Source organism: Carya illinoinensis, chromosome 10 (genome assembly GCF_018687715.1).
Source record: "Carya illinoinensis cultivar Pawnee chromosome 10, C.illinoinensisPawnee_v1, whole genome shotgun sequence".
Classification (NCBI taxonomy): domain Eukaryota; kingdom Viridiplantae; phylum Streptophyta; class Magnoliopsida; order Fagales; family Juglandaceae; genus Carya; species Carya illinoinensis.
The window spans coordinates 6,012,240-6,030,125 of NC_056761.1; the positions used below are offsets into that span (position 1 = coordinate 6,012,240).

The 17,886-nt window shown below is 34.8% G+C and overlaps 3 protein-coding genes across 7 annotated transcripts; 1 reads left to right on the forward strand and 2 right to left on the reverse strand.

Moving 5' to 3' along the window:
• Nucleotides 1–1,180: 1,180 nt before the first annotated feature.
• LOC122279347 (negative regulator of systemic acquired resistance SNI1) lies at nt 1,181–8,072 on the forward strand. 4 transcript variants are annotated; one of them, XM_043089955.1, is made up of 15 exons: nt 1,181–1,357; nt 1,627–1,693; nt 1,974–2,067; nt 2,173–2,256; nt 2,373–2,462; nt 3,228–3,299; nt 3,723–3,798; nt 3,869–3,918; nt 4,112–4,336; nt 4,414–4,484; nt 4,612–4,681; nt 4,810–4,875; nt 5,046–5,198; nt 5,577–5,713; nt 6,377–6,578. In XM_043089955.1, exons 1-15 carry the CDS (start codon nt 1,261–1,263, stop codon nt 6,396–6,398), a joined length of 1,374 nt encoding a protein of 457 aa, XP_042945889.1. In that variant the 5' UTR covers nt 1,181–1,260; the 3' UTR covers nt 6,399–6,578. The 4 variants fall into 4 exon arrangements, with proteins under 4 accessions (XP_042945889.1, XP_042945887.1, XP_042945888.1 ...); XM_043089953.1 differs by lacking the exon at nt 6,377–6,578 and adding an exon at nt 7,711–8,072 and having other exon boundaries at nt 1,183–1,357; XM_043089954.1 differs by lacking the exon at nt 6,377–6,578 and adding an exon at nt 7,711–8,072 and having other exon boundaries at nt 1,184–1,357; nt 4,124–4,336.
• Nucleotides 8,073–8,110: 38 nt separating this feature from the next.
• LOC122279348 (D-aminoacyl-tRNA deacylase) lies at nt 8,111–10,450 on the reverse strand. 2 transcript variants are annotated; one of them, XR_006229587.1, is made up of 9 exons: nt 10,270–10,450; nt 10,102–10,193; nt 9,897–9,963; nt 9,737–9,767; nt 9,508–9,648; nt 8,669–8,787; nt 8,535–8,560; nt 8,376–8,431; nt 8,111–8,260 (listed from the first exon to the last, which is right to left on the reverse strand). XR_006229587.1 is itself a non-coding variant. In XM_043089957.1 (8 exons), exons 1-8 carry the CDS (start codon nt 10,408–10,410, stop codon nt 8,230–8,232), a joined length of 585 nt encoding a protein of 194 aa, XP_042945891.1. In that variant the 5' UTR covers nt 10,411–10,450; the 3' UTR covers nt 8,111–8,229. The 2 variants fall into 2 exon arrangements, 1 of the variants encoding a protein (XP_042945891.1); XM_043089957.1 differs by lacking the exon at nt 8,669–8,787.
• Nucleotides 10,451–10,806: 356 nt separating this feature from the next.
• On the reverse strand, nt 10,807–13,484 carry LOC122278852 (peroxidase 19-like). Its single transcript, XM_043089058.1, has 3 exons — nt 13,056–13,484; nt 12,633–12,833; nt 10,807–11,515 (listed from the first exon to the last, which is right to left on the reverse strand). The coding sequence occupies exons 1-3, from the start codon at nt 13,326–13,328 to the stop codon at nt 10,934–10,936; spliced, it is 1,056 nt and encodes a 351-aa protein (XP_042944992.1). The 5' UTR covers nt 13,329–13,484; the 3' UTR covers nt 10,807–10,933.
• Between the last annotated feature and the right edge of the window lie 4,402 nt (nt 13,485–17,886).

Consider the following 17,886-nt stretch of genomic DNA (forward strand, 5'->3'; position numbering starts at 1 on the left):
TAGTGAATAATTTAGTTTTAGTTTTTAATTTTTTCAAAAAAATGATATTTGAAGACCAACAAAAAATTCCTTTTTAAATGGGTAAAATATGAAGCTAGAAAAAAAAAAAGGCCTAAAGTTGAAAGACCAAATTCAATTCCGCTAGATTGGAGCCTATACAAATCAAAGTCAAAGTCAAATTTAAGAGAATGTGATTTGAACTAAGTTAATGCTCACTCCTAAAAATAATGATAAGTATAAATCCCAAATGCATAAGGTTACAAGCTTTTTGTAAAAAATGGAGCCATCTAGAAGTGTTTTTGGTACGAGTGATGCTACAGGTATCGAACATTTCATCTGAAAAGGTCTCAACTAGTGTATTTTTTTCTTTTTTTTTTTATGCATTTTTTAATCATTATAAAATTTTTTAAGAAAAAAAAAATTACAACATTATTTGAAAATACTTATTTAATCATTAAGTAAAAAAATAATAATAATTTCGGGATACTCATTCGAAACACTCGTTCAGGACATATAGTGTTTTCCTTTTAGTTTTAACCTTTTAGAATAGTCTCATTGGATATTCTATATCCAAAATAACTTGCAATTTTTAATTATTTGATACAAAATAAACTTACAACAGATTAGCCATCGGTAAAGTTTGAAACTTTTAGTTATAGTATTCTAAAGGAAAATATCAAATTTGATCCATAGTATAGATAGAGCAAATCTTATTTTATTATTTTTTATAACACTTTCTCTCTTCTCTTTACTTACATTTACAAACCTTCGTCAGTTTCTTTAAATTAAATAGTAAAATATGATAAAATAAAATAGAATAATAGATAATTAAAATATGATAAAATAAAATAAATTAATAATTAAAAAAATTAAATTTTTTTAAATTATTAATTACTTATTCCTATATAATGAATAATAGATAACCTAATATGGAGATTTGATATGAAATAACTAAAGTCAAATTCATCTTATATTATTTTATTATTATATAATAAAAAATAGCTATTCTAATATAGAAATTTATGTAAATAAAATAGTTAAAATCTAAATTCATCTTATATTAATCAAAATTATTATTTATATACGGATAATCTACTAAAAATCATCTTAATCAGTGGGTTCTCGAATTTGGCGGGAAAATAAAACAATTAATTCTCTATTTAATATTTCCGCCATTTTCATCTGTATTTGCTATGCTACTACGGAGAACTAATTTTAGGGCTTGATTTTCCTTTTCTTCAGCGGACAGATAAGTGGGAGATGGAGAATTCTATCGGCAGAGGCGGAATCGAAGAGAACATCTTGGCTATTCTCGACGCCTCTGAGACTAAAGAGACTCGGGACGCCAACGATGATAGTACGTTAGTTATTTGATTTGCTCTTTGCTTATTTATTCTCTGTTTGGTTTCCGAAATAACCGCAGCAAAATAAAAGGGAAGTAAAAGTTTTAGATTTTACTTTCTTGTCGTTCTGGTTCCCGGAAATCGGAAGGTCGAACGCAACTGGAACTGCTGATAAACAGTGTGGGGATTCTTATAGGAGATTCTTAAATTGGAATTTGAATTTCTGAACTTTTCCTACATTTCATACATTTTATATCTCATCATTATGTTGATTGATGCATAGGGATTGCTTTTCTGGAAGCTGTTCGCGCTGCATCGATTGTTCCAGAAAGTGGAATAGCCCCAACTAAGTAATTGTCTTTGTCTGCCCATGCGTGTTAGTTATCATCGTCATTTCTTTTCTCAACTGACTATTTTTATCAGTTTACTAATCTAAGAAGCCTTATAGCACTGACCATCATCTCATCTTCTTTATGGTAAGGATATGTTATATTTACTTGCAAATATGCCAATCAATGTGATTGGGAATTTATAACCTATTTTCAGGAAAATAAAATCACAGATTAATGTGTTATGTTCGTCTTTATCTAAATGACCACTTTTTTTTTGGGTACGAATTTGGTTGTGAAGCAAAATGTGTGCAGCGGTGTTCCGGATCTTGAGGGTTGGCAAATCTTTAGAACTGATTATGCCAAGTTTCCAGCTTTTGAATGAATTAGATAAGGTGTTTAATCGACCCATTTAATTTAATTCAGTTTAAATTTACATTTTCTGGTGCTCAATTATTCTGATAATTTCCATTCTGATGTAATTTTCTTTTTCAACGCAGCGTTACCCTCGGCTGTATTTATCAAGTTCAGATAGATCCAAATCATCCTCTAGTGCTCCGCTTGAACTTGTCCTGGTTAAAGAGGTAGGATATAGATATGACTACTTAATGTGTTTCCTCATCCTTTTGGTATAACACATATGCTGCTTCAATTTAAACATCTTGCTAGATAATCAATGTCCTTTTCCGTTTGCTTTTAGGCTTGGTCACCATTTGTTGCTGACTTAGGTACCAGTAGTAGTGAGAAGCAAGTGGCTGACAAAAACTCGGGTGGACCATTTGATTCTTCTGTGAGTACTATCTGTTGTTCTTGGCTCTGTCTAAATGCTTCCTTTAATTTGTTTTTCTTTTATATTTTATGTAATTTTAACTTAAGGGATCAAATCACCTGCCGAAGGACGTTCTAAACCACACCTGTCTCATTTGGATGTTGAGATGAGATTAGTTGAGATGAAAAATCTGTGAATGGTAGTAAAATGGTTTGTGAATAGTATTGAAATGCTTTGAGTTAAAATGTTTTATGGGGTTTTGGGAAAGAAAAGAGAAAAAGTTATAAAAACATTATAAAGTTAAATTATTGTTATAATATAATTTTTTAATATTATTTTTGTTTTATGATTTAAAAAAGCTTAATTGTTTTTTGTGTTTTGTTTGGAAGTTTGAGAAAATTGTAATGATTAGCTAATGATTAGATGAAAAAGTTAAGATTTGAAATTGAAAAGTATTTGTGTTTGAGTGGTGTTTGGATGTTGAGTTGAGATTAGATGAGATGGAATGAGATGAGACTATCTCAACATCCAAACGGGGCCTAGTGTCTAGCAATAAATTATTAATGAATATCAAAGGCATGCTTCCATTTAATTGTATAGCAGGTTTTTTCGTTATGTAAGTGCTTAGACTTTTTCCATGTGAGGAGGAAGCTAGAGGGCTTTGTAAAACATAGGCGCAGAGTGATGGATGATGTTCTCATTTCTACTCTATATTTTCTAGTGGGTTTGATTTGTTGAACTTGATTGCAATTCAGCATTTCATTTCATTGTCTCTGCCAACCTCAGGGTTTTCATCTTCTTATACAAGACCTTGCTGAAGTGGCTCGTGATGCAAATTTTAAAACATTAGACATGAAGGTTGGTATATTTATTTTCTGAGTTTTTTGGAAGGGCGTGAAGTATTTGGTCATAATTGATTATAGAGAAGCCAAACAAGTTTAGCTCCCCATATCGCTTTTAGATTTCTCGACCTGATATTATCTTTTGATTTAGATTTCTTGACCTGTAATTCCTTGTCTGCTTAGAGTATACTTATAGCAGCTCCATCCCCAATACAAAATCTGCAAAATTATTTTTTTATAAGTAAAGGAAAAAAAATATTTATTTAATATATGCTATGAGTGTTTTATGCTGTTCTACTTACCAAAAAAAGAAAAAAATGCCATTCTTTCATTGAGTTTTTAATATCTGCTAGGTTATTGCTATTCAATGCCAATAGTTTATCATTTTGATTTTGCACAACTTTCCTACGTTCTCAATTCATGCTTATTCTTTTTGCAGTTCTTGGGGAGCATGTTGGTGTTCCAGTATCTTTTGAATGTTTTAGAAGGAGATATGCTACCTCGTAAAAGTGGAGGTAAGCAGATATCATTGTTTTTATGCCTTTCATCTTTGGACGGTCTACGCAGTTAATTTTTGTACTGCAGAAACTATGAACTGGACCCTTCTGAGGGAATCTTTGCTCAACATGCTTCTGGTATACTCTTGTCCTTCAAGCCATGAACGTTAGGGGATTTTATGTCTTCCATTATTAATACATAGTCATCAAGTGATTTTTATATCATGGCTCTTGTGTTGTCTTGCTTGCTCTTGGATTAACTTCCTAATGCCAGTTCCTTGGGGCCATTATTTCTTGTTTAATTGAAATAATGTGAGGATGTTCAAACTAGATTTCTTTGCAGGGGTCAAGAAAATCAAACTACAAAGTCTTAGTGAGGGATTGCTTGACTGTTATGTGTGGACTGTATCAACTCCAATCTACGTTCAGTAATGATCCAATGTATGTGGAGACTTCTGTGGCAAAGCCATCTGATAATTATGATCCTGCTGTGGCAGTTGCTTTTCCTGAAATAGGAAATAATACTTGCATTGCAATGCAGAAACTTCTTACCCTGGTAATTTCCTCATTATCATTTCGTTTGAGCAGTTTGAACCAGTCTCATCATGAGCTCTAATATTGTCAACCTTATAGATTATGGAGCTTGATATGTCGAAGAAGGAAGCCGATATGCAAGGTTATACTACCAGAGCCGATGGTGTGAGGTTAAGTTTCTTATATGGTGAAAGTTTTGGCATGAGTTTGTGTCTGCAGGTGTCATGCAGTGCACTGCGCACGTGTTTGTTTTATATGTTTGTTGATAGATGAATGTGTTACTGCAATCTGGTGCAGAACCCCACTGGTAGAGGTAATTCTAGATGAACTAACTTACAATGATGAGATTCTTTCCCCATTTCTCCAGGTATTCATTTACTGCACATTTAGTATTTGCTTTGAGTTTGTAAAAGGCCCATGCTTCCTTAGTTTCTAGTGATTAAGAAGACCAAGATCTTTTTCCATGTTTGTGCCAACAATGAGGATGGTTTGCAGGTCTTCAATGACCCAAAATGGAAGCTGGAAATAATCTTGCAGTATATCTGGAAATACACGCCTAAGGTATGTAGTCAGGATTATTGTTCCATGATTTCAATTGTCCCAAAGATTTATATCTAAGGTGTTCAACCTTATATCGTCCTTAAGTCTTTGACATAGTTATGGCTGCAATACAGCAAGTATCTCCCACTATAAAATATCTTCACAGGTTAATTATATTTCATTTTCGCCAGCCTCCTGTTCGCACTCGGAGATCAAATGGTTCTACGGATGATGCAACGTTAAGTGGAGCCTTGAAGTGTTTTTCAAGTACTACAAGTACAAAAAGCATTGTAAAAAAGATTGGTATTGAAGTAATTCAGTTGCTCTTAGCACATGCTTTTAAGGTGATCTTTTTTGTTTTTCAAACACTATCTGGTAACCTATTTAAGTAGATAATGATTAATCTTGAGTGATGCACTCTGTTTATGCACTCTGTGGGCTATTAGCTCTGATGCACTCTGTTTTACTGCATTAGTCATTATTTGTCATATATGTCATTACAGCATATGTTTATATGATTTATTTTTCCGCATCTCTTGACATTAAACCACGATATATATAACAAGGTTTATGCCTTATGCCTTGACACTTGCCTCACCATGCTGACATCTAATTTCCTTGCCTTGCAATTTCCCTGTTTTGAAATATTGATCAATCGTATCTTCATTCAGTAGTAACCTCTACCATATTTATCTTTCTATTTATGTTTCACTCTCTTTCAGGCTCATTTGTTTCTCTCGTCCGGAAAATGTCCTGCTCTAGGTGACCCAGATTCCAAGGAAGATGTGAGAGACAACCCTCTTGTGGAGATTTGCGAGAATATGATCTCTGCTTTCAATAGTTTGAGAAGAATAGACGAGTAAGCTCATCAGCATTCAGCAGTTTATCTATTTTTTATTTTTTTATTTTTTATTTTTTATAACTGAAACAAAGTTCATTCATCAGCAAGCATAACAATATTTAGGGACAGTTACCTATACATCTCAAGAGTATCACACTGCCTAATAATATCAGGAATAGAATGCCAACACAATCGTATCTCCACATGTTTACAACTTCTAGCGAAGTATGTGCTACAGAATTTGCTTCACGAGGGGTATAACAGAACTCAACAGCTTGAAAATCCATAGCCAAACTCCTAATATCTGCAAGTATAGTCCTCTGTTCAGACAAGACCTCCTCAGCATTCTGCATTTCAACGATGGTTTGTGAATCTGTCTCAACTATTAATCTTGGAAAACCCATATGAGAAATAAATTGCAACCCCCTTAAAATAGCAAGAGCTTCAATAGTTTCAACAGAACGCTCTCCTTGTACACATTACACACTGCCATTAAAACAGAACCGAATGATCACGTAAAACAGCACCCACAACTGATTTATTCAGCGCAGAAAACAGTGCTCCATCCACATTTAATTTGACACTATCAAGTGGCGGTTGTTGCCATTGAAGACATCTATCTCTAGCCAACGATCTTGCCAAAGTTTAATTTGCTGACCATTTCCTACTTTTCATTTACAGCCTTGTTGCAGGATCCATTTAGCTTGGTTTATCCCCCTCCCAAGTATCCGAAGAATGATGACCCAATGTAGAATCAAGGAAAGAAGAATGAGGGAAATACTTTGCTTTAAAAACCTTATAAAACAGAGAATTTGTATGATGAATCAATCTCCAACCTTGTTTTGCAAGTAAAGCAAGATTAAAGTCTTCCAAACAACGAAAACCCATCCCCCTATCAAACTTAGATTTACACAATTTAGTCCAATGCATCCAATGTATTCTTCTTTCATCAGCCTTCTGCCCCAACCTAAAGTGTGCCATTAACTGCTCTAGATCCTTACATAAACTAGTAGGAAGTTTGAAACAACTCAGAGTAGGCTGGAATTGATTGGGCAACAGCTTTAATTAGGATCTCCTTCCCTGACTTTGACAGTATTTTTACTTTCCATCCTTGTAATTTCTTTCATACCCAATTCTTAATACCATTGAAAACCTGTTTCTTTGATCGACCAATAAAAGATGGCAATCCCAAATACTTATCATGGGCAACATCTCTATCCACCTGCCATACTCCCAAGATACTAGCCCAAACCTCAGTTGCTGTATTTTTGCTGAAACACATTGAGGTTTTAACCCTATTAATGTGCTGTCCAGAGGCCTCATACTGCCGCTACAAAGACTGAATCTGAATGTTATATTCAAGTGTAGCTCGACAAAATAAAATACAATCATCAATGAAGAAGAGATTATTGATATGTGGGCAACCCCTACATATCTGAATACCCTTTAAACAGCCATCATGTGCAGCATTCTTCAATAAAGCAATCAATCCTTCAGCACAAAGCAGAAAAAAGATAGGGGGATAGAGGATCCCCTTGAGTTTAACTTACTTTTGCCTGTTCTCTTTTGCATGAGTTTCTCCTTATGTCCTATAGTAATGTGGTTTTCTGATAAGCAAGCATTGAGTAATTAAACCTCGGCCTTAAGACAGGCATGTTACATGATGTCGGGCATACAAATTCAGACCTATTGCTATTTGACCGCAGTTACTGAATATTACTGGAATCCCAATTTTTATATCCTTTTCAATTACTACAAAAAATTGGTTTGGTCATATACTTCCTGTTTGATCACATTTGGGTAGTGGGATCATCAAACAAATATGGGAGCCTAACACCTTAAACATGAACATCAGGAAACTGAGGATATCACGAGGATTAAATTTCCCTTCAATCAAATCATTTTTGTTCATAGATACCAAAAGGGTCTGCTGTCCATGCATGACGGTATCTTGACTGTACAAATGTGGACTTTTTCAGTACCATGCTTCGTGTTAATTAATTGGCATGGTGTAGGAACATGGAGGTTTTGTCATTTGGAAAAGAAGCACTGTTTACAGCGGCAACCATTCTCTCCACAAAGTCATAGGAGCCTGGAACATTTGACTCCTGAGGGATGACGTTCTGCGGACAACCTGACTTATCAGCAAGCATACTTTCATGGGGCCTCCCGCTTTCATTACATTGCCCATTTTGTTAAAAAACACAAGTTCAAGAAGTTCTCCCATTCTTTTTACTGTTTTCTTCTTCCTCCCCGTACATATTTTTGGTCCGTCATGCTTACTTGCTAACTTGTGTTTTTTAATCCCCGTGTATCTATTCCAAAACATATACTCTTATTTTTGGCATCAATTTCATCAATCATCACACAAATAAAATGGATTGACTAAGATTTAGAGAGAGAGAGAGAGAGAGATCACAGCAACAGATGAAGAGCTTATAATTAATAAATCATGTCTTACATCCTGCTAAACTACTTGCCAAGTAATGCAGCATATAAGAAAACTAGAAACACAATCCAAGAATAATCTGTCATTATGATTCTTCTACTGCATCATTTGAATTCCTGAAATTGTTACAACTCTTCAAGTTAAGTAATTGTAATTAAAAAAGTAATCAGTACAATGAGGAGAAGTGAATCAAATGCAGCTGCTAAGCTCATTGCGGTAGGTGGTACTCACTTTGGGGATTGTGAGTCTAGCTGCATAGTGACTGGTCCATCGTTAACCAAACTGACCTGTATGCCATTGGAGAAATCGAAAGCTAAGTGGTGCTCTAAGGAAAACATTCGATACAATAGTTGGAATTAACAAGAAAGAAAGGAACTGATATTGTATTACCTTCATCATTGCTCCAAATACGCCATCTACAATCACAAAATTGAAAAGAACTATAAGAAAAATGAAACATGACCGCATCTACTTTTTAGCACATCAAAATGTTAATTACAGTCGTGTAGTTAGAGCATAGGTACATTGAAAGGCCTCATAGTGTAGTAGGAATATTGAAACTGGTGCATGCTTGCTTTGAGGAACAATCATGGGAGACGACAGGAACCACAAAAATTGTTATCTACGGTTTCCGGGCAAGTCCCTAAGAAGTTTCTCATAAGATTTCAGAAATAGGTCAGCCCATAAACAAACTTCCCAGCTAACATAAGTAACTACATCACTTATAAAAAAAAAAAAAACATAACTACATCTATCATGCAAATATTAACCTACGTTTAACAGTCTTAGCATATTCCCCAATACAGCAAACGAAAACCACTGATGTAAAATAATCAATGGGCAATTGCTTTCTAGTAACAAGGAATATACTCAACACACGTCGAAACAATTGTATCCACAAGCTTCGATTATTTTATCCTCAGTAGGACTGCATAAAATAGAGGTGCCAAAAAAAAATGTGGGATGTTGATTATACAACTTGTTGGAACCATGATGAACCATCATAGACTTCATCAACTAGATCAACAGATGCACAGTATCAAAACGCATCAGAAAAAAAACTTTGATTTCATTTTTGATATAGATATGCCTAGCTTGTGTTTCATAACCAGGTGAAACGGCTTGAAACGTATGCCAAGGTCAGGGCATATTGCAAATATGTATTGCAGCCAAACTTGCGATTCTTACACATCGAGCAGCATATTTTGACATGCTACGAAGCAAAGTGTCAACACTAATACAAATTGGACAAAAAAACACACCATATACACTAATGTGATTCTAAGGATCTACTCGGTGCTACCCACGCGAGAATAACGTTAACATCAAGAAAACAAAAGTAAAGAAAATAAGCAACATCAACCTTTTATGGCGTCTGGATTATAGGATTTCTGAAACCTCTCTACTAGAGACGCATAGAAGGGCTTTGCGGTCTGGGGCGGCATTGCGACGTGAAAGTCCGGCTTGTTACCCTTCAAGATTCCATACAATGTAAACTGACTGACTGTCAAACACCATAACATTATTCTCCCCCTATATTTTAGCAATACACTAGCTAAAATTAAAGAAAACAATTGAAACTTCCAGATTACCTAGAAGAACTTCATAATTTCTCTGCATTACCTGCAGTTTAAATTATTATAAAAGAAGAACCTTTAATTTTGAATTAAATAAATGAACGTTTCAGTAGCAGTTAAATTATATGCAGCATACGGAAGAAAAAGAAACAAAGGAAAAGAGAGCTGAAACTACATTTTGGTCCCATCCTCGGCCGGTATTCTCATTAGGAAATAACCTCATATTCAGGACCTTTCTACAGCTGCACAAATCAGTTCATGAATTCGCACCAGAATTGAAACTAGCTTTAAAGAACAAATTGATTAAATATATGTGGAGATAGATATAACAGAGAAATGGGGGGGGGGGGGGGGGGGGGGGGGTGTGTTTACACACATACATGTAGTCTGCATCGGCATCGGAATCTGACTCGTGGAGTCCGACGAGGACGAGCAGGCCGGGACCAATTTCTGATACGATGCGCCCCTCGACCTGAAGAAATGCTATTATGAGCCAGTGAAGCAAGGTAAGGGAGACAGAGACAGAGATAGAAAAGAGAGAGAGTGACCTCGACGCTTGCGGAGGCAACACGCTGAACGACGGCTCTCATTGCTCTGATCGGATGGGCTTTCCTACTGCAAGTAGCCAACCTTGTGGTGTTGATGGTGGGTCTAGTTGAAAAGGAAGACAAGGCAGAGCCGGCGTACATCTTCTTTTCTTTAATTTATTGGGTGGCTCTGCACTCCGCACCCCCAGCTGTAGCTTCATTTTGTATGTTTTTTTAAAAAAAAAATTATATATATTTTTAATATATTTAAATATTTAAAAAAATTTATAATATTATTAAAAAAATACTTATTTAATCATTAAATAAAAAATAAAAAAAAAACCCAACAGAAGCTACCAACGAGAAGAGTAACATATTTTTAAGACTTTTTAAATGCGAAATTCTTTTTATTTTAATTTAACATATACTAAGTGATAAAGAGGAAATAAAATGTATTTGTTTTCCAGTTAATTACAAAGAAAAATGTAACTTTGATCGTGAATTATTTTCCATGAAGATATATTATTTGACAATTGTATCTAGAATGAACTTCAGAAATAGGATACAAAAAGTGTTCTGAATTAATGTGGTCATCAAATTGAACCGAAAATGGACCAAAAACCAATCCATCTCCACCAAACACATAAAATTAAAAAAATTAAAATTAAAAAGAAAAACACAGCCATCAAGAGATATGCATACTACAGTCTTTTCTTTTCTCTCCATGTCTTCTTCCCCTCTTCACACCAATTGAACCCATTTTCTCCATAGCTTCTGCAAATGCCTGGAAAAAATTATGCTTATCCTTTGCCAAAGTCTGAACCAGTGGTTTGGTCCTTGGGTCCAAAAATAAAGCTTGGTCCGAGGCTAGCAAGCCTAGTTTAGATACCAAATTGCCATAGTAAGCGTGGTCGAACAAGAATGGGGTGGTAACATCAAAGGGTGCTACAATGTCTGTGTTGCCACCAGAATGGGGGCATGACATTCTCAGTGCCTTGAGGAGCCTTGGATCGATGGCTGGGTCAGGCTGCTTTGTGCCATGATAGTCATACAGCCTGCTCACAAAGTTGTCACAGTGTGCAAATCCCATTGTATGTGCACCCGAGAGGACCACCAGATCTTCTAGAGTTAGCCCTTTTGAGCTGAAGAGCTTGAGCAGCTGATCCACTGTGAAATTTGCTCGTGGGATGTTGGAGGCTACACTTGATGCCATTGATCTTCTTCCATCCCACCTTCCTTTTTTCACTTCGTAATACGGACCTCCGGCCTGCAACGTAGTATACGAATCCTACAATCTTTAATGTAGCACATTGCAGTGTCATAATTAGGGAAAATATTTAGAACAGATGATTACTAGGAATTCTGATCCTCTTAAATGTACTATCCTATTTAAGTGAAATTCCAACTTTTAAGTCTCTTTTTAATAACAGGAGGCTTCAACCACTCAACCAATCAAGCACCCACATTTTTAAACCAAAATTTGAAATGTAGCTTGGCACATAACATTAACCAGACCAAACAAACCATTAGCTCCCAGTGAGCAAACTGAGTAGTTTAGAAATTCCCCAAATTGGACAGAGTCTAGCATATTTACATGATACAACTTCGTCCCTATTTACTGACAAACAGATGGTTTCAAAGCCAATAAAGATGGCCTGGACTGTTTCTAAAGGACGAAATAATCGATCTTGACTTTCATAACGACTGATACTCACAAGTTTTGGAGACCCAAGATGTTATAACCAAGATCAATATAGGACAAATAAACATAACGACAAGTTAGGCACATGGAACTCTGCTGATCCAGTGGCAGGCTTACTTGTTCTGCAGATAAAGGACTAAGTAACCCTGCTCTCAATCTTTCTATTTAGGCAGCATCAATAGCGAAAAACATATAGTGACAACTATTCTGAATAATAAAGTGAAAAATAAAAATTGAAAAAAGAAATGCAAGAGATATTGTTGCCTTATGTGCTACCATTAGGGGCATTTATATATATATATATATATGTTTATATAATTGTTCAGTTCTTTTATCACGCAAATTTTAGTTATAGACCATTTTCTCTAATGGATGACGAGAAGTTCTGATTATTTGACAGAGTAGCTCATTGGTGTGCGTTGTATTTCTCAAGTGTACGCACATGCTTCCCAGGCCATCTAAGAGCATTAACGAAGTTGTTACCAGTTATTTGGGACCATATTTGGTTCCACTACCAACATTTGGGAATCAAGGGGCGAGCACTTCATAAAAATTGATGAAGCGTCATAAAGGATGTAAATTGCCTCCTTGTTAGCGTTTTAACTATTCAACTCCCCATAATTTGAGATTGTAAAAAAAATAATTAAAGAACAAAAAAGGTGGAAAAAAAGCAGGCACTGACCAAATGCACATAGTCTCTGGCTGCAATTGCTAGAATGTCTGCACAGGATACAATACCAGGGCACTTGCTCTCCACTAAGGCTTTGGCCTTCCTAATGGTCTCAAATCCCTCCCCTCTTAGGTCCCTGTTATCCTCTGCATCCTTCTCCGCCAACATTTTGCTTCCCGGCTTGGATGATATCAGTATTGATGCATCACAGCCCTGAAGCAAAAATTGAGACAAAATAATAATAGAAAAAACAGAAAGTGATATGTCTGATAAAAAAACTTGAAATGCATTTAATGAACATGAATTATTAATGTTATCTAAGATGCATCAGAGCAATGGTGTGCGCTAGATCATGATATGATATGCTATGCTAACATCTAAAATGGGCATCGGGCATGCATGCAAAACCAATGCATTACTTGGAATTATGCTTACTTCTACGAAGCAGTCATGGAAGAAGAGGCGAATGGTAGCAGGCCCAGAAACTGGTTCTTCTTTGAACTGTTGGCTGGTGACGGACCCAACGAGCTGCTCAAGTTGAGGGCATGCTTTGGCGTAATAGCCAATGGAGAGTTGGCGGGGACTGCGAGTGTTATTTTTGGGTTTGGCTGCACACATTGTGATGTGGAGGGTAATCAAGCAAATGATGAGCAAACAAGTGAAAACAAAGACACAAGAAGAAGAAGAAGAAGAAGAAGAGACAGACATGGCTTGGACTGTGGGGCAGCTTAGGACAAGGGATGAATAGTAAGAGAATATAAAACATTTAAGACCAGGTGTGAAAGTTTGTTGGGGACAAATTGCCGTCTATAAAAATAGAGAATCAATACCCGTGAGGCCCTGAAGTTTGAAACATGGGTTTAAACATAATATATACATGTATACATGTATATATATATATATATATATTTATCTGGGGTGTGTGTGCGCAGCTGTAGAAGAGCAAACACGGAGAGGAAGAAAAACATTATGATGAAAATGGAGAAAGAGCCAAATTAAAGAGAAAGAAAGGCCTTGGCTACAAATGTGAATGAAAGGCCTTGGCTACAAATGTGAATTGGTTGCATAAATGGGGTGCTTTTACTCAAATAAAACGTGGGGTCTGATATCTAGATGCTTATTCTTGATTATCAGATTATAGGAAGAGAAATGATATTTGCAGTCGTGATTGTGTAAGTGACGTGCAGTCGCTTTGAAAAAAATGAATTAATATGGGACCCACATGAAAAAAAAAACTAACTTTTTAATCGTAGACCCCACTTTTTTTCAAAGCGATTGCGTGGCGTTTGCAATTTCACGACTGTATGTAGTATTGCTCTTATAAGAAACTATATATATTTAGGATGTGAGGTCACTCACGGGTATGGACAATTGACAATCATGTTCAATCACTCTTGATTGAACACCAACTTATGATCCAGATAGTAGCCAGGCATCTTATTACATGGCCCACAAAAAAAGTTGTAGAGAATGTATTATGTGAGAGACATTAATGATAGTTTTAACTCCTAGTGCACAATGGGAGTTTTGGCAAACAGATTAAAGGCGTTGAAGAAATGCTACTGATTTTGATTGCAGAAATAGAATGCAGTGCAGAAGTACTGGTGCCTGGTGGGGATAGAGTGAGCTCCCACTACAATCAGGCAATAAAGAAATATAATAGACATACGCGGGCGGAAGATGAATTGCCTATTTACTTTACATCATAAAGTCAGCATTAATAATAAGTGGATGAGTAAGCTTTTTGCCGTGTGAATAGTAAAAGCTGGTGGACCATGTTACTCTGTCCTCATTCCTTGCATTAAAACAGATGGGAGAAAAGGTATGAAAATACAAAAAGATCTTGCAGTGGCAATCTATACACTTCAGAATGTGTTCTTGTCATTCTAATTTTTAATGATAGATCAATATTCCCACCTTATTAACATTTGAAAAATTGAACTTTTTCTGAATTCATTGAATATCAATATTCTTCTTCTTAAATTTTATCATTTTAGATTTAAAGTGACATTTTAAGGTTATTCGTTTTTAGAAGTTGTTTTCTATTTGGGTCTTACACTCTTGGGTTTGAGAAAAAACATTCATACGTTTAAGAAGTATTTTAGGAGCCTATAATATAGAGAAAATGCTGGGTGGTTTAGATTGCCCATCAAGTGGGTTTGGGTCAGAATACAAAAAATGGCAGGTTTGACAAGTAGGATAAGACACAAATTTTTCATCTCATTATTACAACTCTTTAAAATTCATATACAAAATATAATAAATAATTTAACATTTTCAAACTCTAATTTAACTTTTTCAAATTTTAAGACAATAACAATATTAAAAAACAATACTTTAAATTTTCTTCTAAAATAAAAAATTCTCATCTTACTATCCAAACCTACAAAGTTGTTGATGACAAAGAGTGTGTTGGTACCATTGAACATGAATAATACTGGTCGGCTCACATGACTTAGGCCCCCAAATGCTAGACGAAGATGTATTTAAAAAAAACTTACAAGAAAATTATTTTTCCACACATTAATTATTGATATAATGAATATCATAAAATTCAAAATTTAAAATTTTAATTAAAAAAAACTAATAGAATGAATTTTATAAGTAAAATTATAAGTAAAAGTGTAAATATATGTAGCATGACTTTAAAAGATAACATGTTATTTCCTATCTTTCAAGAAAGAGTTTTGCTATATACAAGCATAGTCGCGTACTAATTTGTGTACCAATACTGATTCATTCATACTTAAAATTTAAATTAACATTGTTTTCAATAAAATCTACTTTTTGACCAATCACATCACATTGGTGCATATATTAGTGCACAATTATGCTTGCAACTATATTTTTCCTTCAAAAAATAACAAACATGTTATTCCTTTAACAACTTGAATAAGAATTTCAAAATCTTGTGCCCCTTTGCCTTCCTTCTGCAAGAGTCATGTTTACAGCTCCTTGGTCCCCTCCAACTCCAACAGTGTTGGTTGAGCTCCAGCACATCCTCTGATTTGGAGATGTGCAACGACCATATTGTCTTCTATGGTTTTATCTTGAGTTTTGTTACATACAAGCAAAGTTGTGTACTAATCTGCGTACCAATATTGATTCTTTCATACTTAAAATTTAAATTAGCACTGTTTTTAATAAAATTTATTTTTTGACTAATCATAATAAATTGGTGCACATATTAGTGCACAAGTGTGCTTGTAACTAGACTTTTCCTTTTATCTTATTTGGTTCAACAGATAGTTATTTTTCAAAGAAAATAGTCATAATTCATTTATTAGATAAACTTATATCTATGACTGAATACATTCTGGGATGTAACTATATCAAACATAACATCAAAAACCAAAATAATACATTTGGACCTCCACCAGTATACTATTTCTTTTTGTGATTGGTCTCATCTTTACTATTGCTGATACTCTCTACAAAAAAAGGTCCAAGAGACAATATTATTTGTCTAAACAAAGACTCAACCTCATCTTTTATAAAAAGAGGTGACTCAACCTCTACAGAAAAGCATCTGAGAAACTATTTTTTTTTAATTAATAATAAAGAAACTAAAAAAGATAGCAGTAAGATAGATACGAAAAAAAGACGGATTATAGTTTTAAACAATTCCTATAAACTTTAGAATTAGTTACGGCCCGTGAAGGCAATACAATTATCTCTTTTTAGCTGTAAATGTCAGATTTAAAAGGTCTAGCAGTGGCGAGTCCGGTGATTTAACGCTTGTGTCAAGAAGAACTGTTAGAAGATGTGGCACATGAGGACCACGCGCAGATGTGAATGGCATGTAAAAACCACGCGTGGTGATTTTTACAAACTTATCACTTTTCTTTAAACGATTTTTGACTTGTAAATCTGTTTATGACACGTGTATCTACCGAGAGTTGCCAAAAAGCGTGGCTCACCGGATAGTTATATTCTTGTATAGTTTGATTTTATTCCTTTTTTTTAGTTTTCTTGCTCTCTTTTTCAACATGAAAAATGCGGAGAAAAAAGCCAACAGCAAAAATTCAGTCAAAAAATGCGGAGCAAAAAACGGCCAGTAAGAAAACACATAAAAAAAATGAACAGAAAAAACGCATAGGTAAAACATTGTATAGAAAAAAACGCACAAAAAAAAAAACTCAAAAGTAAAAACACGTACAAAAAAAAAAAGCATAGATAGAAAAAATACACAAAAAAATTACAAAAAAAAAAAAGGCACAAAAAGGCACAAAAAAAGCGCACAGGTAAAAAAAAACCTACAAAAAAATCATAAAACAAATACATAGAAATAATGCACAGGTAAACAAACGTACAATTAAAAAAATGCATAGGTAAAAAAACGTACAAAAAAAGATCATTTAAAAACGCACAGCAAAAACGTACAGAAAAGATACATAAAAAAGTACAGGGAAAAAATGTACAGAAAAACGTAAAGGTAAAAAAGTACAAAAAAATGCATGAAAAAGAGCACAAAAAACGTATAAAAAATGCACAGGTAAAAAACGTACTGAAAAAACGCATAAAAATGCACAAAAAACGTACAGGTAAAAAAAGTAAAGAAAAATGGATGAAAAAACGTACAAAAAATGCATAAAAATATATAGGTAAAAAAACGTACAGAAAAACGTACAAACTTACAGAAAAAAGGCAGAAAAAATGCATAAAAAACGTACAGAAAATGCATAAAAATGCACAAAAAATTACAGAAAAGACGTAAAAATGTACAAAAAAAATGCACAAGTGAAAAATGTACAAAAATATGCATACAAAATGCACAAGTAGAAAATGTACAGAAAAATGCATAAAAAATGCATGGAAAAAACCCACAAAAAAAGACAGCTGAAAAAAAAAAAATAGTACAGTATATGGACTTGGCCTCATGCAGCATGAAGTCCAGTCTTTGTCCTACTGCTTTGATGGCCCATTCTCTATCTGCCTCCTTTTCTTCCCAGGTTCTCTGCGTTCGGTCCCAGCTCCCAAGTCTCATCATTCGTAGTTACATGTATCGACTATTGTACTCCATTCGCTTGATAAAATTCTTCAATAGGTCCTCATCCCTTATTGTCTTCTTCGACTTAGCTACCCTAGGGATGAAGAGTCTTAGTCATAGATGGGATATGAGACCTAACTCATTTGGGCTCAGCCGTCTGAACCTCGACTCGCATCTAGTCACCTTTGAAAGCATTGTATGCTAGTTTCAAACTCTAGGCTTTGAGGCTTTAAACATCAGTTCATACCTATCGAATTTTACATTTGGAGTTTGAAT

Excerpts from the sequence above, each read along its gene's own strand:
- LOC122279347 (XM_043089953.1), top strand. The coding sequence starts at position 1,261 with ATGGAGAATTCTATCGGCAGAGGCGGAATCGAAGAGAACATCTTGGCT. Across the intron at positions 2,463-3,227 it reads GTGGACCATTTGATTCTTCT|GGTTTTCATCTTCTTATACA; the intron begins GTGAGTACTATC and ends TGCCAACCTCAG. Across the intron at positions 3,919-4,111 it reads CTTTGCTCAACATGCTTCTG|ATTTCTTTGCAGGGGTCAAG; the intron begins GTATACTCTTGT and ends TGTTCAAACTAG.
- LOC122279348 (XM_043089957.1), bottom strand. The coding sequence starts at position 10,410 with ATGTACGCCGGCTCTGCCTTGTCTTCCTTTTCAACTAGACCCACCATC. Across the intron at positions 10,194-10,269 it reads TTGCCTCCGCAAGCGTCGAG|GTCGAGGGGCGCATCGTATC; the intron begins GTCACTCTCTCT and ends GCATTTCTTCAG. Across the intron at positions 8,432-8,534 it reads TATTTGGAGCAATGATGAAG|GTCAGTTTGGTTAACGATGG; the intron begins GTAATACAATAT and ends AATGGCATACAG.
- LOC122278852 (XM_043089058.1), bottom strand. The coding sequence starts at position 13,328 with ATGTCTGTCTCTTCTTCTTCTTCTTCTTCTTCTTGTGTCTTTGTTTTC. Across the intron at positions 12,834-13,055 it reads TCCATGACTGCTTCGTAGAA|GGCTGTGATGCATCAATACT; the intron begins GTAAGCATAATT and ends TTTTTGCTTCAG. Across the intron at positions 11,516-12,632 it reads CCAGAGACTATGTGCATTTG|GCCGGAGGTCCGTATTACGA; the intron begins GTCAGTGCCTGC and ends ACTACGTTGCAG.